Genomic DNA, 21943 nt, shown 5'->3' with positions numbered 1-21943 from the left:
TAAAGGGGCATCATGTATGATTACAAACACAAAGAAAGGGAAAAAAGAAAAAGCCAATTAGAAAGGCCATGTAGTAAACTGTTCACTACTGGGGACTTTAGATGACAGCTACATAAGAGTGTTTCATACGATTATGGTAAATGTTCTATAAATATAAAATAACTTCAAAACACTTTTTACAAGTGATGTCTGAAAAGGCAATGTGATCCATAGGAAAATCTTGCCTCTGGAAAACCACTATGTAAGTCAAATGCATCTTTACTATTATAAAATAAGAAAGCAGAAGGAGCTGGAGAGATGGCTCAGAGGTTAAAAGTACTGGCTGCTCTTTTAGAGGTCCGGAGTTCAAGTCCCAACAACCATATGGTGGCTTCCTACCATATGGTTCATCTATAGTGAAAGTTGGTGTGCAGGTGTACATGAAGGCAGAATACTGTATGCATAATAAATAAATCTTAAAAAAAAATAAAGAGAAAAAAGGGAGGGAGAGAGGGGGGGGGGAGAGAGAGAACGAGCAAGAACAGAAAAATTACCAGATACCAGAACAGTTCCTGGAAAAGTTCTGTTTACCTTATGTAACTCTCCCAAGCTTCTTCTGAGTCAATAATGCTAAGGAGAGGACATCTCAGTAAATAGCTCAACCTCCTCACCAGTCCTAAGGTCCTGTAATTTCTCTGCTGTCTCCAAGGGTCACTTGCACACCTTCTACACATTTTCAAAATGAAGTATGCTTTGTATATTTTATAAAATTAACAGTGTTAAATTCTAAGCAAAAGGTTACATTGTAAAAACTAAGCTGAATTCTGACTCTTCCTGAAACCACTAGTAAAATGGTTCGCAGAGCTTAGCCCTCTCACAGAGCTACTATACTCACATAATATCTATACCTCCTGTGGTAGCAGCTGCTGGTGTCTGCTCTTTGCTGGACGAGGAATCAGTAGTACACTCTGGCTCGGATACCGAGTCACTGCTGCAGGGCTCGCTGTTGGGAGACGTGTTTCTCTGAGAGGTAGTGTCAGCTGCTGCAGATGCCAGCTCCCCCTCACTGAAAGCATCACTTATGAACAAGCCTTCGTGGGTCAGATAAGCCACCTCTGTGTCCAGTGCAGTGTCCTTTGCAGCACTCCTCTGCTGAGACGTCTCCTCCAACTCTCTAGTTCTTTGGTTTTTGTCAAGAACTGAGACAACAACACTGTGAATGATAGTCAATGTTGCCTACAAAAAAGAAGACATGGTTTTGAAAGATGCATTTAAATATCATGAACCCAAAATTTACAAGAATTATGTGGACACATTCTGAACACCTATGATCATACATGAATCAAAGTCCTATAAAATGTTACAATGTATCAATCCAGTATTGAACAGCAACAGTGACTTGTGAAAACCAACTGCATAGGAGGAGAGAGAAAAGATCCACTAGAGCTTAAAAATCAGAGTAGTTACACCTTTGCTTATTTTTTATGGAAATTTCCCTAAAACACACTGTGTATTTCGCTAACGTCTTGATCATGCTGCACCAGACATATAACCTAGCTCTTAGAGATGAAGTATGCCTGCTTAAAAGAAAAATAGCTTATGCTCCTTGGCTTGCGTCCCTATGTGACAGCAGCTCATCCTGTTTTCTGGACACACTGATACTGTTGTCATCCAGTGCCTCTGCTGCCTCCTCTCTATAAAGTGACCCTTACTGTGGCCGTTGCACACTGCCCTTCTCATGACTGGGTTCCAGCACGAATGGCAGCTTCTTCAAAGAGACCTTCCCTGACTGCGGTCGTGGCTGCTTTGTTGTGGTTGTTTTGTTTTGCTTGTTTAAGAACATTTATCATCTAAAATTATCTTTTTTATTTATTTAGGTCTCTTTCTACTGCATTGTTAGCTCCACCTCAACATTATTATCTTAAATAATGGAACTTGACACAAAGGAAATACTTGATAAACACGGGAAGTTAGGTGAAAGAAAAACAGTTTATATAAATTACTACCTTTTAGAAGATAAGGGACTCTGACATTCATAACTGCAAATCTCATAGCATAATGATTCCTCTTTCAAACATTCGATTTCTTTTGGGGATGGACATAATTCTAAGTAAGCAGACTCCAAGTCAAATCTCCAGTCAGTGGAGGCTGAGTGAGTCTCATCAGCACAAAGACACCACAGACGGATAGAGAGAGATGCAGGAAACTGCAACCAAGGCTCAAAGACATCCCTATATACAGAAGGCTGGCCTACATGCAGCTGAACTAACTGGCTCAGTTCTATGAGGACTATCTGGAAAGCTGACCGAATTCCAGATATATTCCAGGCAACTGATATGTAAGCTTACCTTAACTCTCTGTAGGAAAACTGTAAACTTAGAGAAAATATCCTTTAACAGATCAATCCACTGGGGGAAATTCAACATTCTCATTTGATCTGCAAGCCTATAAAAAAAATTAAACAAAAATGACTGTCTCTGAACTGATATGGTAACATCTGTAAGCTGGAGGGAAAGACACTAAGTATCATACAAAAGTAAAGTACCATTCATCTAGAGCACTGACTAACATCACGGACTCCAAAGCTTAAAGAGGGCAGCTACGAAACTCTCCCACGCGTTTAAGCACCATGCAGAATGACCAGTCCAGTCACGTACACTGACGTACAGTCCTAATCACACTGCAATGTCATGTGCGACTGCTTTGTAACCACTGAAGAAATAAACCATATACTTACACATTGACATTAGCTAAAGGCAGAGTCTCTCTTGGAATAATGATACAAGTATAACACTTCCCTCAACAGATTTAATACTTCACCTTTTCAACTACAAATGTAAAAAGCACTTTTCCACCTGTATGAAGCAGGACAGCCTGATGGCACGGACTCTGAGCAGCACCAAATCAGCCCAAACTCCCAGCTGTTTAACGCAGCTGCTGGTTGTATAACTCTATCAAGTAGAACCCTTCCTTGTTTTGTCTGTTTATTGTTGTTTTTGTTTTAACAAGGAGAAAAAGCGCGTCTCCTACTCAATTACAAACATTAAAGAAATTGATAAAAATTGCTATCAGCAACATATGGTACATCTAAAAAAACGATGAATCAGCCAACATTAGTATTGATAGTTGCTCGATATTTTACAGAACTAAAATAATTTATTACTCGTTATTTCCAGTAAATGCTGCTGTGGCCCTGAGTTTATTTTAAAAAAAAAAAAGCATTCTTGTACTGGATACCAGGAAATTCTCTACATTGGAAATTTCCTATCAGTGTCTTAGCTAGGGTTTTTACTGGTGTGAGAGAACACCACAGCCACAAACAACATGGGGAGAGAGAACTTACTTAGCTTACAACTCCCAGGTCCCACTCTACCGCTGAGGGAACTCAGGCAGGTACTCAAGGCAGAACTGACGTGGAGGCCATGGAGGAGTGCTGCTTACAAGTCTGCTCTCCATGGTTTGCGAGGTGCAAAGGCCACCAGCTCAGGGGTGGCACTGCGCACAATGGGCTGGGATCTCCACATCAATCACTATTTAAGGAAGTGTACTAGAGACTTGCCTGCAGGCCTATCTTCTGGACTCCCTTTCCCCTTTCCCAAGTGATTCTAGCTTGTGTCAAGTGGACATGAACTAGCCTGCGCAAGGGCAGGAAAATAGCAAGTCCCTTTCTCCTGAGCTCCCTACAAGTCCCCATGTCTTGTCTCCCAGCGGCTTCTTCTTTATATTAGTTGCTCCAAACAATTCTGAAACACATGTGTCAAGGAATAGTGTGCAAGTTGTAACACACTGCATCTCCATTCTGGATGAAAATGAGTGAGAAATTCAGTCATAAAATACTCATTACTATCCTTCTCAAACGAATGGGAATCTCAAGATGAAAGCAAAAACTGTATGGACACAGACAACTGAAAATTAAATATCCAAACTCCTTGAAGCCTACTGGAAACTTGACTGTAGAGCTAAACGATTTAAACTTAACACTTGCCGCCTCCACTATAGTGAACACTTTTCAATCCCTCCCACTTTGCATCAACCCTCGATTCCCTCTCTATGCTCAGCTTTGCCCTGAAAAGCCAACCTGCAGGGCTTGGCCAGTGGAGAGTCCTTATAAGGACTAGAAAAAGCAAAGACACAGCAGTCAACTTGATATGCCCAGTTCTATGCCTTTGTTAGATTTACATGTATACAAAATAGTCCAAAAATACTAGGTGGAAATTTTCAAAAATATAACAACTTCTCACCATTGTTGCCCCTCCCCCTCCCCACTCTGGATTAGCATCATCCCTTTGTTGAACGTATCCACGCTACATATACTACCTGCCCAATAATCACTTAGTAACAACCTCAGCTAACAGATTAACTGTAATTATCTGTGCTTTTCCTCAAATATCCTTTATTTTGGATAAGAACCAGGCAGCAGGGTATAAACATCTGAAGGTCAATTAACCCCTGTACCGTGTAGCAATGGTCGAGGACACATGAGGAAAAGCATGGACTTTGCGAGCGTGCATGCGTGTCCGTCTGCACTCACAAGGAGCTCCACATGTACCTCCTGAGCTAACAGGTGGGCTCTACTGTCCCACCTCCTCCAGCTCCTCCCTGCAGAGCCACTTCATGATGACGTTCCTCTACTCAAGGACTCAGCTTTTATTCCAGGACAGCACTGTCTTTCTTCTGAATTTTGTTAAGTGCTCGTCTCCCTATCTCTTAAAGACACTTCTTAGTAGGTATGTTTTAACACTCTGACCCAAAAACATTACTTAGTTTAATCCTTCTTAAAATTCTAAATTACTTGTGTCATCTTACCCCTGATAAACGCAAAGCTATATACATGTTTATACTTACTTTACAACAACATCTGTGTCTATTTCTTCTATTTGTGAAACTTTATTAATCACACGCTGCAATTTAAGAAAAAGAGGGATTTGGTTAATTGTCTTTAAAATCCCAACTAATTCTTGAGTTAATTCATAAGTTAATTTAAAGAACACGCTGAGGTTGGGGGTGTGGACAGCTCCGTCAATAAGGTGCTTGTCCTGAAAATATGAGGATCTAAATCTAATTCCCAGCATCCATGTTACAAAGCCAGGTGTAGCTGAGCACCCCGTAATCCTGCTGCTGAGGAGACAGGGATGAGCATAACCCTGGAGCTCACTCACTGACCAGCCAGACTAGACTGTCAGGCAAGCTCCGGGTTTACTAAGAGACTATCTCAAAAAACAAGGTGGAAGTCTCCTGAAGGACACCCAAGGTTGTGCTCTGGCCTCCATTTGTGCACACACATGCATGGCCATCACTCCACATGCACCTGAACATGCTCCCACACACGAATGAATCAAAAGCAAAAGAACTGGGCTTAGAGCTAGCACAATGGTTAAAAGCACTGGCGCCTCTTCTAGAGGATTGAGATTCGATTCCCAGCACCTACTTAGTAGCTCATCATCAGTTCCAGAGGATCCAATGCAGCCTTCTAGCCTCCTCAGGCACAAGGCATGCAAGTAATGCACAGACATGCATGCAAGCAACGCATTCATATACATAAAATATCTTAATAAAGAAACAAAAGCAAAAGAACTCATGATAACAATAGTCTCTTTCTGTGTGTGTGGTGCTAAAGATAAACATAGGGTTTCATTACAATAAAAAGTAGACACCCCAGAAACTCATGTAAACCGTACAGAAAGTATAGCACTGTCACACACAGTGCTGCCTGTTGAACCAGAACTCACTTATGAAACTCAACATTCAAAGTGCTTTCAATTCTATGCTTTGCCTAGCTACTACTCTTTTCAAAAGTCACTATTTTTTAAGGTTTTATTTATTTTTATTTCATGTGTATGAGAGCTTTCCTGAACTTGTCTGTGCAACACACGCATGAAGGGCCTGCAGAGGCCAGAAGGAGAAAACGGAAGCACTGCAACTGATGCTAATTACTGCTGTGGGCACCGCGATGGCGCTCTGGGGCCCTGACGCTCTGCTGTGGGCACCGCGATGGCGCTCTGGGGCCCTGACGCTCTGCTGTGGGCACCGCGATGGCGCTCTGGGGCCCTGACGCTCTGCTGTGGGCACCGCGATGGCGCTCTGGGGCCCTGATGTTCTGCAAGAGCAGCCAGTGCTCTTCATTGCCACCAGTCCAGAACCAAAACTTACTTCTAACGGATTTCTAAGGTAGAGATTAATTTCGCCTGTGTCTGAATCGTACATGCAGGGAATCCTTCAGTGTCTGCTCTTTCTGTATCTGGTTTTACATTGTATTTACATAGCTTTATGCAGTTATGAACAGTTTACTCAATCCCATTATGATATAGTATTTCATTGTGTATATATACCACAATTCTGTTTATCCATTCTATTTTCTGATGATGAATTTAGAATGTTCCTTTTTTTCTAATGGCAAATGGTGCTGCCATTACATTCTACTGTGTTTGAATGAATTTAACCTCAGTATTCTGTTATGTAAATACTTATTAATAGAAATTCTTAACGTGTGTGTATGTATATATACACATAAACATACACACACATATATAAATACTGCGAAAAAAATTTCCAAAATGGTTGTTCCCATTTAGAAATACAGTGCTTCAACCAGCTTAAGTAAAAAAGAAAGCAATTACCATTTTGTGTTTTTTATATAAACATTTAAAACTCATATGTGTACATTAAACCTGTTGATGATTAAGCCTAATAAAAATTTTATAAAATTAAGTTAAAAAAATTAAAACAAAAGCCGGGCGTGGTGGCGCACACCTTTAATCCCAGCACTTGGGAGGCAGAGGCAGGCAGATCACTGTGAGTTTGAGGCCAGCCTGGTCTACAAAGCGAGTCTAGGAAAGCCAAGGCTACACAGAGAAACCCTGTTTCAAAGGGAAACTAAAAACATGGTAGAGTTGGAGGTTCAGCTTAGTAGCAGAGCACCTGCTACCATGTTCAACATAAAGCCTGGGCTCAATTCCCAGCACTAGGCGATAAAATCTAAAAGATTTTAGGTTATTACTAACTTTAAAAAAAAAGATTTATTTATTATGTATACAGTATGATCAGATCACATTATAGATGGTTGTGAGCCACCATGTGGTTGCTGGGAATTGAACTCAGGACCTCTGGAAGAGCAGTCAGTGCTCTAAACCTCTGAGCCATCACTCCAGCCCCATTATTAACTTTCTAAGCAGGGCAAAAAGGAAATTAACACTTATATACTTGTGGGGAATATAAATCAGTAAGATGTTTTCAGACAACAATTCAGTTTTATGCATTAACTTAAAAAGACCCTTCACTATTTGATCAACAATCCTGCTTTGGGGCCCCAGTCTAAGAAAGCCATCTTTTTGTTGTTCCTTTTGTGCATGTATGGGTGCACACATGTTCATCTGGATATGCCTTTTTGGGTGCAGGCATGGAGGTCAGAGGTCATCTCAGGAAGGCCACACTTCCTTTCAGTCAGGGTAACTCACTGGCCTGCAGTTCAGCCCCAGGACCTTCCTGTCTCTGCTTCCCCATTGCTGGGATTACAAGTGAACACTTGAGCCCAACATTTTCAGATGGACTCAAGGATCAAATGATGGTCTCTGACTGAGCCATCCTCTCAGTCTTCTTTTAAAACAAAACAAACAAAGCTTTTTAAATTTTTATTTTATGTGAATTGGTGTTCTGCCTGCATGTATGTCTGAATGAGGGTGTCAGATCTTGAAGTTACAGACAGTTGCGAGCTGCCATATGGGTGCAGGGAATTGAACCTGGGTCCTTTGGAAGAGTAGTCAGTGCTCTCAACCACAGATCCATCTCTCCAGCACCCCCCATCAAAAAACTTAAATATGAAAAATAAAGTAACTTTGTGCCCAAGAGGTCTGTCAGTTTTACTTACAGTATCAAATTCGAACTTTAAATATTCCACATTAAAAGATAAAATAGGCCTAACCAACATGATGTTGGTACAATTTTACAGAACCATAAAGTCAACATTTCTGAAGGTTTGCAAAATGTGAAAAAAATGCTCATGTGGGCTCTGAAATCTATCCAAAATCCTACACCAACAGCAGTAAGGAGCCCAGAACATTTTAAAGCCATGACCATGGCTTGTAGAGCTGTGTTTCTCTTATTTTTCCATGTGTACAATTTTAACAAAATGATCAAGTATACTATTATCTGCTTATTTTTCATATTACAAGGTGACATTAGTTTCAAATCATGTCAAATAAAAATGCACACTACCTCTTTAATGATGCTCTTAGCTGTAATAATCATTTCTTCACCATAGATTTCTAAAAAATTAAGTTTTCTTTGCTTCAAAAGCCCAAATACAAGAGATATTAATCTTTCCTATTAAAAGAAGAGAAAAATGTATAATTTTACATTTGAAATTTAATGTACAAGCAGAAACATTTGTCAGAGGATTATGTCAGACCCTCAGATTTCTGGCTACACACAGTGTGGCGCCTCGCCTCCTAGGAGTATGCTGTAACCCCTCCCACAACAATCTTGACACCAGATTTTTGGAATCATGCTCTCCAATAGGTAAATCCTATTCTACCACAATGGAACAAATGAAGCTGGCTTAGGACTCAACAGTGTTCTCGCCTTTGTTCCATGATTAAAGAATATCCTCAAACACGTATGAGCAGGCAGGCGTCCCTGTGGCCCAGAAGACTGGGCGGCAACCCTAGGCTCTGACTAGGGCACCCACTGAAATAAGCACACATATGTAGACCATTATTAAGCAGGGACATTAGTTTCTTCCCGCCCCCCCTGGTAATTCTTGGCAATCATCTGCACTGCAAAATTACAGGGCAGTGAAGCCTGGACAATTAAACATGTTCAGAACAGGTGAACAGTGAATCTGAATCGTTAACAAATTACCACACAGCCATCACTTTTCACAGAAGCTAACCCCCAGTGGATGCATGCTCATGGAATGTAAGTTAAGCCATCCATCCCATGTTTCTATTTTGAACTTGGTCCGTAGCCGTTAAACCCTCATTTCCAAGCACGCTGTGCCACTGTTCCGTTCTCTAAGCATTTATGACACTTATTAAAGACACATGGCTAGCACAAGGACTCAAAAGTATGCAGATACAGAAATGTGTGGTAGTTTTGTTCTGATCTCACTATGATCTGAGAAGAATGTGTTATGAACTAAAGCTGTCAAGGCAGCAACACTAAGCAAAGACAGTGAGCAGGCTGCACAGCTCAAACACGTACCTCTTCCAAAACGTGACATTCACCTTCCAGTGGTCTATTTAAGTCACTGTGAGAATAAGTAGAAAACTCTGCAATCATCATCTTATCAATCAGCTTTTCTAATTCACAAAGTTGTGATCCCAAATGCCTACCAAAAGAAGAGAAAAGCATTATACATATTCACAAAAACCCATAAATTTAGTCCAATTTCAGGAAGGCAGAGCCTTTCTAGCTGACAGTACTTAATTCAACAAGATGGTGTTTTAATAAAATGGAGACCTTTAATGAGCAAAAGCACTGTCATGTTGTCACTTCATCTCCAGAAGTCTACCTTTCTTATTTGTTTTTAACCAGTACTTGATAGATTTTATGACTGCTTATTACAGATGAAACATCAGCTGCTCAATTCCTCCCTTCATTAACCACTGAGTGAACACCAGTGGTGATGGCTCCCTAAGCCATTCATTTATTCAGCAAACTCAAGTCCCTAATATGTGGCAGGCCCTATTCTTTTACATAAACGGCCTTAAATGGCCATAAGAACAGAGAGACTCAACTCAATGTCATGTTGCTCATCAGCTGTCAGATCACTAAACCCAAAACCATCAGAGAACAGAGGTGGCTGCCAGGACTTAACAGCACCTGCTACTCTGGTAGAGTTCCTGAGTTCCGTTCCCTGAACCTACATGGAGCCTAACGAGCCTCTGCAATTCCAGTTCGAGGGAATCTGACTCCACCTGGCCTCTGCACACATGTGGTGCACATACATGCAACAGAATGCTTACACATAAAATATCACAATCTTTAAAACTATTAAAGATATAACTAAAAGTATCATTAGCTACAAAGAAAGTTTTGCCACAAATCTAAAAGATTCATTAAAGCAATGAGGAGAAACCTAGATAACCCAGTAGACCTGAAGTATTTCAAAATTCTAAATCTAAGGGGAAATGTCAAGGAAAAATCTGCTTACATAGCAAGGGAAAGGGAGTTTAAGTAGTATAAGCTTCCCTCTTTTATTTGTATATATTAACTGTCCAAAATAATGGCTTTGGGGCAGCAAGATGGCCCCAGGTAAGGGATCTTGCTGCCACGCCTGCAGACTTGGATTTCACCCTGGTACCCATGTGACAGAAGGAGACCTGGCTCCTGCAACCTGTGCTCTGACCTCCAAGTGTTCTCCCCCTCAACACCCCAAACACAAAAATAGGTAATTTTTAATGGGGAGGCTAGAAATACAGCTTAGTTGATACAATGCATGTATCCTAAATTCAATTCCCACCACGTATATAGGCATCCACATGCCTACAATCCCAACACTTGAGAGGTAGAGGCAGGAGGATCAGAAGTTCAAGGTCAACCTTGACTACAGGGTAAGCATTAAGCATTAAACTGTCTCATGCACGCGCACACACACAAAATAAAGCAAAACACTGGGTTTTATTCCTACATCCTCAACATGCTTCTATCTGCGTTAACCCCATTCACGCTTTCATCGTGCTCACTCTCTGCTTTCTCTCTGGTCCCCTTCCTCTTCCTCCTAAATAGGGTCCCTTCTACTTACATGTTTTACTTCAAACTAGTGAAGTCTTTCTACAGTTCAGTTCAGGCCTGAGCTATACATTACGATCCTGCCTCAAAAAAAGGAAGCAAATCCAAATACTGACAAATCAGTATCTAACTAGATAAATCCTAACAGTCTTAAATAAGTACCATACATTTCATCATCTTTAAAACTAGTTTTTGCAGTATATTATTACAATTTTTTAGTCATTGTTTATCTTTGACTATGCCTAACCTTATCACAGATATCACAGGAGAAAAAGTTTACACTGGGTTTAGTACTATTTGTGTTTTAGGCATCTTCTGAGGGTCTTGGGGAACGGCCACAGATAAGGGTGGGGAGAGGAAATTATTAAAATACTGCTGCTAGTTCTGAGAGCATACTGTGTGCTAAAACAAACGAGAAGTGGTGTTGGTATCTAAGACTCACACTTTCAGTCTGGTTATGACTAACACATGTAAGAAGTAACATGCTACAGGCATCAATGTGCACAGAACAGGCTCACAGGGTTCTTTTTTTAATTTTATTGTATTTTGTTTTTCAAGACAAGGTTTCTCTGTGTAACCTTGGCTGTCCTGGACTCTCTTTGTAGACCAGGCTGTCCTCGAACTCACAGCAATCCGCCTGCCTCTGCCTCCCGAGTGCTGGAATTAAAGGCGTGTGCCACCACGCCCAGCCTTCACAGGTTGTGTGAGTGTGAGCGTGAGTGTGGGTCTGTACTCACTGTATGAGTGAGTGTGAGCGTGAGTGTGGGTGTGTACTGTGTGTGAGTGTGAGCGTGGGTGTGTACTCACTGTGTGAGTGAGTGTGAGCTTGAGCGTGGGTGTGTACTGTATGTGAGTGAGTGTGGGTGTGTACTGTGTGTGAGTGTGAGTGTGGGTGTGTACTGTGTGTGAGCGTGAGTGTGGGTGTGTACTGTGTGTGAGCGTGAGTGTGGGTGTGTACTGTGTGTGAGAGTGAGTGTGGGTGTGTACTGTGTGAGTGTGGGTGTGTACTGTGTGAGTGTGGGTGTGTACTGTGTGAGCGTGAGTGTGGGTGTGTACTGTGTGAGTGTGGGTGTGTACTGTGTGAGTGTGGGTGTGAACTGTGTGAGTGTGGGTGTGTACTGTGTGAGCGTGAGTGTGGGTGTGTACTGTGTGAGTGTGGGTGTGAACTGTGTGAGTGTGGGTGTGTACTGTGTGAGCGTGAGTGTGGGTGTGTACTGTGTGAGTGTGGGTGTGTACTGTGTGAGCGTGAGTGTGGGTGTGTACTGTGTGAGTGTGGGTGTGTACTGTGTGAGTGTGGGTGTGTACTGTGTGAGTGTGGGTGTGTACTGTGTGAGCGTGAGTGTGGGTGTGTACTTCATTCTATTGGTTCTGTTCCTTTAGAGAACCATGAATAATGCAACAAAAATTAAAAACTGAAATGTCACTTTCTGGGAAAAAAAATCACTAAATCTATGTATCCAACTAAGTAAAGTGGAATAATTACAACACTTCTACATTAATTTGGATTTTCTAAGTGACCTCTGCGGTATTTGAATCAGAAAAACTTGTATATTAATACAGTCTACAGCAGATCTCATTTTATCAAACAGCAAAATCTCTTTGCTTTATCTCAAAAGTATAAAATGATCATTTTTTCTTATACACTAAATTGCAGATTATATAGGAGCAACTAATATGTTAAATATTTTGACACAACCAATAAAATAAATTCCTTAAATGGAATCATAAAGTGGCCTCTTTATCAATGAAACCACAGAATGCTGAAACCAAACTTAACTCTCGATGCTGTCTATCTTTTAGAAAATTAGGAAAGGAAAGAAGAAAAGGAGGAAGAAAGGAAGGAAAGGCAGGCAGACTTTTGTTAATTTTTATCTGATAATTAATTTACTATGGTAGCTCCTTGCTCAGTAAAATTAGCACAACTGCCTATGATTTCAGTATCTGTATTATAAAAATCAGTTTGGTGTTCAGAACTATCTCGAGTCAAGGTAGATGCTCATTCAAATTAAGCACAGCCCTAAGCTCTACTGAGATGTCTGAATTTCCTGTCTACTCTTTCATAAATAGCTGTATAACCTGAAACTAATATTTGAGACTGTCTAAACTTCCCTTCTCGTATCCCTGGAGACAGGATAAGACAGCCTACCTCATAGCTTCTAGGACCCCTGGAGACAGGATAAGACAGCCTACCTCACAGCTTCTAGGACCCCTGGAGACAGGATAAGACAGCCTACCTCACAGCTTCTAGGACCCCTGGAGACAGGATAAGACAGCCTACCTCACAGCTTCTGAGGAGGAAAACCAAAAGTTCATCTAATATATGAAACAAACTTGGTACAGAGTACTAATGTAATCAAGAAATGTTATCAGTTTCTACAAATCTTTATAATAAAAATTTTTTTAAAAAAGCAAAAACAGCCCTAGATTTCAAAGTAATTAAAGCTCTTCTGTAAAAAAAAAAAAGCGGGGGGTGGGGGGGGTGGGGTGGGGGGGGGAAGCTGCAGTCTATCAATATTGAAATGTTTTCTTAGGTCTATATTGAGACTTCAATATGAAGTATTTGAACACTGTTAATTTTAACAATACCTCTAAACTAATAATACAATAAAATGTATGTATTAATTCAACGATTTTTTTTGCTAAGAACAGAATTTCCTTTAATATGTAATTATTAAAAATATATGTATAAAATTGTCCAGTATCACAATAATTTTAGACAGTAAAAACATTCATTTCTTTTAATTACAAAAACAATAAATATATAAAACAATCATTATACGAATTAGGCACTAAATAGAAACCAAAATTTCTACCTAAATAAATTACTGTTTAAGCTCAGAAAAGAGGATCAGATTTGGTAGCTTATATCAGATGCACAGTACTTCTCTGAAAAAGGAAGGTTCTTTGGTTGAAATTAAAAAATAAAATAAAATAAATTTACATAGAAGATGTGGGCACTTTATAATACCTAACACTTTAGAGAACACTTTAGTGGTGCTCATATTTAGCACCTCAATTCTGGCCCACGTTAGAAATTCTCAGAGCGCTTTGAAAACACACAGGTGTTTCAAGCTTTTCTTCTGAAAGTATAACATAATTGGTTTCAGTGGGATGTGCCGTACCTTTCTTCAAAGCTCTTCTGGGAGCCTATTATGAAGGCAGGATTGAGAATCACAGGTATGTATCAACTACAAATTGTTATTAGTAACTAATTTTAATAGTTACAATTACCATAATCCAATGATTCCAGAATGCTAATATGTTTTGGTATTATGTTAGATAATTCATAGGTATCACAAATGTGTATTAAGATGTGCATGTCACAGCTCTTGCCCAAGACATTTAAAGCCTAACAGAAAGACTACAGAAACCACAAGTGATAATAGAGCACAGGAAATTGCAGTAAGATGTCATCAGAGGATAGAAATGAAGTATTCTGAGGTTTAGTAACCAGAAAGCAAAGCTTATGAAGAAAGTTTTCAGGTCAGTATCTCTGAAGTGAGAAAAAAAGAAAATAAACATAAGTACTATTTTCTGTCACTGACTAGAAAAAATGTTAACAATATACAGAAAATGCCATACAAATAACAATATTTGAATTCTTTTTAATAGGTATTTTTGGTACTATGACTACTGAAAGTTTGAAATAAAAATCCCCTTAAGATGCAAGACAAAGATTACCGGCAAACATAAAAGCTACACAAGTGTACATAAAAATAAGAAGACTATCAACAACTCTAACCAATACTGTCCTTGGCTGGTCTATTAAGAGAGAGATTAAGGGCTTTTCTAAGACATGCCCCATTAAAAAAAAATGAGTAAAATATGACCTGAGACATGGGAAGGTAGGAAGCAGATGAAATTTAAATAGGAAGTTCTTAGATTTTAAAAGAGCACAGTATATACCAACAACGCTTATAGTAAAACTGAACCTGGAGTGTACATTTCTCCAATTGATTAGATAAAAACATAAAGAATCCAAAATTAATTGCATTTTCAAAGAAAATTAAATGGCATTAAAATACCAACTAAGTTTTATAAGGAGATAACATTGGTATTTAACAATCTCATAGTAAAAAGAAGGTAAATGCATCTAGTAGATTTGCCAGAAATTTAAAATAAAAAGTAAATTTTCGAGCTGGGTGTGGTGGCACACGCCTTTAATCCCAGCACTCAGGAGGCAGAGGCAAGCGGATCACTGTGAGTTCGAGGCCAGCTTGGTCTACAAAGTGAGTCCAGGACAGCTAACGCTACATAGAGAAACCCTGTCTCGGGGAAAAAAAAAAAGTAAATTTTCTCAACTACTAAAATTCAGTCTCAAATTACTTCAAGTATGAGTCAGGATTAGAAAGATTTTCTTTTAGAGTTTTTTTTTTTTTTTAAAGTTACTTGCATATGACAATGAGTATCCAAAATATAAATTAAACTCAAATTCTGATACCCAACTTTTATGCAGTTGTATCCATAATAGAACTTACAGTTGACAGGCAGCTTTACAGAAATGTTTCAAAGTATCTTTACATGTGTAGGCTCTACAGAAAGTAAGAACAGACATCTGAGACAAGGGCAACATCTGAGTTAGGACTAGAAGGACTGGTCACGTGACTCACTGTAGGTCACAGCCCAATACGGCAAAGTGACACCAACAGCAAGGTGAGTAAAGTAATAAACGTAAGCTCTTTGAGCTGAGAATAAATACAAGATTGGAACACTTGGATTCTGTAGTACAATAAATCATAAATCATTGGTAATAAACATTCCCCTCTAGTCTTAGAATCTCTCCAGATACCTTTAGATAACTACAGACTCCATCAAACAGAAAACAACTGTATGAGCTTCAGGGTAAAAACTAGGACCAGTTTGCGATCTGATTTCAGCAAGCAGTCATTCGATCTTTAACCCTATTTCTCAATTCTGTGCTGGCCAGAGGATATTGGTGCCAATGCTTATCAAAATTCATGACTTTATGAAGTGACAGGCAAAGTGTTTCTGTCTACTTTTGTAGAGCAATGATAAAATCAATACACATTAAAAAATGTATCACACAAACTCAAAATGAAAGATATTTAGAAAACAGGTCTAAAGTTGGAAAGCATTTAGTCACTTGATGCAAAAATTTTATATATAGATATAATCTATAGGAAAGGATTTTTTTTTTAAAGATTTGTTTATTTGTTATGTATAGTGTTCTGCCTGCATGTAATGCCTGCAGGCCAGAAGAGGGCACAAGAGCTCACTGGTTGTGAGCCATCATGTGGTTTCTGGGAACGGAACTCAGGACCTGTGGAAGAGCAGGCAGTGCTCTTAACCTCTGAGCCATCTCTCCAGCCCCAAGGAGAGGGATTAACAACAGCTTTCAATAGCTTTTCAAAAAGCTTTGTGCTTAGTCTGTAACCTTCTCCACAACCATCAAAATCTGGATTATGTTCTAGAGGTAAGATTCCACAGCCAAGCCAGGCGGTGGAGGTGAACACCTTTAATCCCAGCACTCAGGAGGCAGAGGCAGGCGGATCACTGTAAGTTCAAGGCTAGCCTGGTCTACAAACCGAGTCCAGGACAGCCAAGGCTACACAGAGAAACCCTGTCTTGAAAAAAAACAAAAAAACAAACAACAACAAAAAAAGATTCCATAGCCATCTCTACTCCACGAACACCATGTTGTACTGTACCCTAACTGCCAAGCCACGTGCTTAGCCCCTCTCCCTGACAAAATACACAATGGGAATTGTTAGCGCAGAGAGCATCTCTGCTTTGTTCATGACTCAAACAACCTGTACTTAGCCTGACATTCCTAAGTGCTCACTGCCATTTCTTCACTGCATGAATGAATTTATCAAGGAATGAATGCAATTAGGTACAAGTTAAAAAGCATTTCCTAAAGGCCAGGAATGGTGGTACATGCCTGTAATCCCAGCACTTGGGAGGCAGAGGCAGGCAGAGCTCTGTGGGTTCGAGGCCAGCCTGATCTACAAAGTGAGTCCAGGACAGGCAGGGCTACACAGAGAGACCCTGTCTCGAAAAACCAAAAACAAAAAGCATATTTCTAAACACTCCAAATATAAACGTTAGTTTATGAGAACTTATAATTCAATTTAAATGAGCTTATTTTGACTCTAACTCTCCTAGAATATATTACATCTCTATTAAACTACAGAGCACATCTATAAAACTGCAGTTGTTGCAGAACTTGTTACAAGTTCTGAACGCCTCTGCCAGAAGACCAAAACTCCTAAAAGAACACAAAAATCTGCTTAGTGGAATGAAATTTTGATGGCTACAACTGGTCTATAAGTAACTCGATTTCACATAAAATATCCACACTACAACCAATCTTAAAGGTATTTTATATGTAATTCCAAAATCAAAATAGCATTGTTTGTTTTTGTGTTAGTGGTACTGAAGATAAGACTCACAGGATAACCAAGTGCTCTAACCATGAACAACAGCCACTACACCCCTTCTTGTGTATCTGCCTGCCTGTCTGTCTGTCTGTCTGCCTGTCTGTCTGTCTATGTGCAGGTGTATACAAACCAGAAGTCAAGCAAGAGTGTCACTCCTCAAGCACCACCTACTTTGTTTTTTCAGACAATGTCTCATTAGTTTGCAACTTGCTAAGTGGACCAGGCTCACTGGTCAATGATTCCCAGAGAGCTTCCTGTTTCTGCCTCTATTACCATGACCAACTTTTTAAAATGTGTGTTCTGAAGATCTAATTTGGGTCCTCCTAGTTGCTTGGCAAGCACTTCTCCACTGAGTTCTCTCTCCAGCCCTGTTTTTGTTTTTGTTTTTTTTTTTTAAGGTATTCTCAAAATAAGAACTCAGGAAGAACAGGTGTTTACACACACACACACACACACACACACACACACACACAATCACTATTTGGAATTCTTTGAAATTTTAAATGAAAACTGAAAAATTAAAAATGAATTTCAATTTTTTTCAATTAAAAACCCTATTTAAAAGACGTGTGTGCGTGCACACGCACACCTATACGCATGACAACACATGTGGAGGTCAAGTCACAGGGTTGGAGGCAAGCACCTTTGCCCACTAAGCCGTGTCATAAGCCTACAAAAATCATTCTAAATTAAATTAAAGCATTCTGGTATTCACCTCTCCACCTTGACTTCCCATTTTGACACAAAGTTATTTGAACAGTTTCAAAATGCTATTTTAAAATTGTAATTCGTCTTGTTTTTATTTCATGTGTTAGAAATTTTAAGTTAGCTTCTCTATTGAAATATCTCCACTAATACTTCAGTTTTTATTTGTCGTGTTAATATAAATAATATTACTAAGCAAATCAATCTGGAAGAAAAAATACACATTGACTTTGAATACATCTATACTTTAACACTGCATATAAATACTTATCCTTGACACATCTGAGGCAATTTCTAACTGCTACTTAACAGACGTACCGGAAGCTGTGAACGCCCTGAAGCTCCTGCTGCAGAACCTCTTGAGTTGTTGCGATTAGGTCCAACGCTCCCACAAACTCAGAAGTAGACAATAACACCTGCACTGTAGGCTGAGTTTGGTGTACAGTGGCCATTAACTTCAGTTTATTATATACTTTAACACAATTATTTCTGGTAAGTGCCAGTCTTAAAATCTGTAGTGATCCTTCACACATAACTTTATCAATCTGTGCAATTTTATCTCGAAGCATTTTTACAGCCTGGGAGGTTTTCTTGAGGTAGTCCTGCAATTCGTGTTGAGAGGTCATTGCATGAAAAAATGCTTCTGAACGTAGCGAAATCTGGTGAGCAATATTTACTTCCACAATATCCAGATAATGGCTCAGCTTCAGGGAGAGAGGGAAAAAAAAAATCAGGTATGTCTTAAGTATATTATTCTTGACTTTCTGAAAATGACAAAAAGTTTTACAAGTGTTAAAACTCTAATGTGTGAATTGCTAGATTAACGGATCCTTGGAATCTGCTACACAAAATGCAAGTCAGAAAGTACAGCATAAAGACATAAATGTAAGAGCAAAGAACAGCGGTTACTTACCTGTCTCCTCTTCTCCCAGCACTAGGACCTTTAAGCACTACCCTCTCCCAAAGGGTAACAGATTACAACTCCATCAGACATTAGTGGTAGTTTGAGTTCTAGGATTTCAGAGAAAACTGTCTCCTTGACCAACACCAACATCACACATCATTTATCTTGGTAGACAGCTATAGTTCACACTGAGCTTTTCTTGTGTGTACTATCACATTTATTTCACATGCATGTTTTTCTAATTGTAACCAATTTCAACTATAGTTAGCATTCTCATTTTAGAAAACAGAAAAGCATTAATAACTTGAATAAACTAAAATATAAGCCCAAGTCTCTCAGACTCAGCTCTTCATATTATACTGTGCTGTCTCAAAATAACAGTACATACAATCCAATTCATTTTGATGTTTTTTATATTTTAAAAATTATTCTTTCATCCATTTATAATTTTTACTCCAATGTTTTATACTTTTAAGAGAGTAATAAATGCCTTAAATAATCAGCTCATGTAGACTGTAACACTACCAAGGTTAACTCTTGTATACTGCCTGTCACTAAGGATCCAATGCAAGCTTCCTCTTTCCTTCCTCCTTTCTAAGAGAATATGCTTCTTTTTTACTACAGTATCCATTTCTCTTTGTTGTTACTTTCAGATTTTGTAACCCAGGCTTAGTTTCTGAATCTCATAGTGTTAAAGGATTACTGAACTCTCGCTATCTAAGATTTAAATAATGGCCTTTTACTTAATACTCTTAAAATATCCAATGGGTTACAAATTAAGAAATTTTTATAATTTTATTTTCTTGAGCTCATACCTTCTCATCTTCAACACAGCTACTCACTCACTGAAAAAGCTACATGACTATAAACATAATAAACAGATTACACAGCCAACAGACTCAAACCTCAGCACGGCAAACGATGAATAGATAGCCTGCACTTAGGCCTTATACGCTGTTGCTAATCTGTTAACGCGCCTGTGGTTTTAAAGATAAACTAAAACAAAAATAAAAAAAGAAACTTTGCCAGAAAGTAAATCAACTGTGTTGCTAAGCACAATGCATTTCTCCCCATGCCCTGCAGAGCTAAGAGCAAACCCAGAACCTCATGTATGTGAGACTTACTCTACCACCAAGTTACATATTCAGTCCTGGTTTGTTTGTTTGTTTGTAAAAGAAAAGTCTTAAAACAAAACAGTACACTGGGGGAAAGGTGCACATGTCACAGCCTAATTCAGACATGGGAGGAAATTTTGCAGGAGTCGTTTCTCTCTTGCCAAGTGAGTCTGAAGCTCTAGTCTTAGAGTTGCATCTTTGCCCAATAGGTCATCTCACCCAAGAAAGAACTTGCTTAATAAAGACACAGTGCAATGATTTGTGTCCCAATGCAAATTCACCACATCACAAGCCAGCACTTTAGGTAACACAGGTAGAAAAAAAACTCTGGCATAATATTGCTTTAGCAAGAGAAACTCACTCTCTTCCATCACCTCAGGAGTTTGGGAGTGTTATCTTTCCTATTTTAACGAAGCAGAAGGCAAAGGGGTCAGAATGTAAATACAACAAGCCTGACTCTATGACTTATAAAATGTTTAATTTCCATTACTTTAGTTATTTTAAATATTCAGGATGAGAACAGAATTTCCTTTGAATTTTAAAGATTATTTTTGGAATTCATAAATATTCCATTGATCCACTCTTCAAAAGCGTATCTTCATAATTTATTTCCTAATAAACTGATACAAAGGCAAGAATTTTTAAAGTACTCCTAAAAACATATGTAATAATTAGTGAGACTGGGGTAGGGGTTGTTATTTTTCTTTCTTTTTTTTTTTTTAAGGTATTATTCTACCAGAGCCTAAGACTCTAAATGTGAAAGTCTAGGAATAAGGCAGCATGTATTATAAGCCACTGTTTTTAGTCAGTTATAAAAATATTCTTACTCAAGAAAAAAGTTTTTGTAAGTAAAAATTTCTAAGGAAAAGTAATTAGCTCACTGTTTACATTTACACTCCCTAGTCTACTCTTCCATTCCTATGGACAACGCGACCCAACATTTCAACATTTTTCTTTAAAGAAGGGCTCAGTGGCCAAGCAATGTCATCAGAGTAAAATAAAATGTTTGTAAGAATAAGTCAGTTTTAGAGGCTCTAGGCCAAGCGCTGAGAAAGAACAGAGATTAAAGACTTTGCTGTCCTTCAAGTTTTAGAAGATTCTTGATATGCCTAGAGTTCTAAATTAGAAATAACTTTCAAAATACTTACTCTTAGACATAGTAACCCAGTAAAATTTAAAGACTGTTAACTGATGAAATGCAGAAGACTAGACTTTATGAAGCAAAATTGTGTATTACTTTTGGATTTTCCTTTTTAAAGATTTATTTATTATTATGAATAAAGTGCTCTGCCTGCATGTACACCTGCAGGCCAGAAGAAGGCATCTGATCATATTATAGATGGTTGTGAGCCACCATGTGAGTGCTGGGAATTGAACTCAGGACCTTTGGAAGAGCAGTCAGTGCTCTTAACCTCTGAGTCATCTCTCCAGCCCTACTTTTGGCTTTTCGAGACAGCATTTTATATAGCCTTGGCTTCCTGGAACTAGCTCTGTCAACCAGGCTAGCCTTGAACTCACAAGAGATCCACCTTGCCTCTGTCTCTCAATGTTAGAATTAAAGGCTTACATCACCACTACCTGGCGGAATATTATATTTCAACCTAAAATTTTTTTCCTTCAAAATAATGATCTTCAATATGAAAATGAAGAAAAACAGTATTTCAAAAAGTTGATTCACTGTGTTTTAGATCACTGTTACAGAGTCAGCTGATATGTAACTGAAAGAGTGGGATAAACGCAAAGCAATGTGTTAATGGCTATAGTATACTCTCTTCACTACAATTCACCAACTTAGGGTCCATAAGATAGCAAAAGCCTGAGGACCTGAGTTAAATGCTCCAAATCCATGTAAGGAAGGAGACAAATGACTGCAAAGTTGTCCTGCCTTCTGCACTTACACAGTGCATGTAACAATCCTACCACACACGTCTCACACACACGTACACTAAGTTTTTTAAAGTAAAATTCCACCAACTTCTATTTTAGATAAGCAGCACTCAGTAACTTCCCTTTTTCACAATCATTTATCTTTATTCCACTGAGCTAAGATGCTACTTACTAATCGATCAGCTAAGATTAGGGTTATTAGAAGTGACTGGCAACAAAAATGA

The 21943-nt window shown here is 38.9% G+C and overlaps 1 protein-coding gene across 4 annotated transcripts in view; it reads right to left on the bottom strand.

Annotated features, from left to right (window-relative positions):
* VPS54 (VPS54 subunit of GARP complex) overlaps positions 1-21943 on the bottom strand; it is an 81471-nt gene that overhangs the window by 24868 nt on the left and 34660 nt on the right. For all 4 annotated transcript variants that reach the window (XM_084799546.1, XM_084799545.1, XM_084799548.1 and 1 more), the window contains exons 7-12: positions 18132-18517; positions 9178-9304; positions 8191-8298; positions 4825-4880; positions 2328-2424; positions 875-1215 (exon numbers count right to left, since the gene is read on the bottom strand). In XM_084799546.1, coding sequence (XP_084655672.1) covers positions 875-1215; positions 2328-2424; positions 4825-4880; positions 8191-8298; positions 9178-9304; positions 18132-18517 — 1115 coding nt within the window. The remainder of the gene's footprint in view (positions 1-874; positions 1216-2327; positions 2425-4824; positions 4881-8190; positions 8299-9177; positions 9305-18131; positions 18518-21943) is intronic.

The sequence above is a fragment of the Acomys minous genome, assembly GCF_964271855.1.
Source record: "Acomys minous genome assembly, chromosome: 10".
In the NCBI taxonomy this organism is placed as follows: domain Eukaryota; kingdom Metazoa; phylum Chordata; class Mammalia; order Rodentia; family Muridae; genus Acomys; species Acomys minous.
The sequence above is the reverse complement of the archived record's forward strand: the minus strand, read 5'-3'. Positions and strand labels throughout refer to the sequence as shown.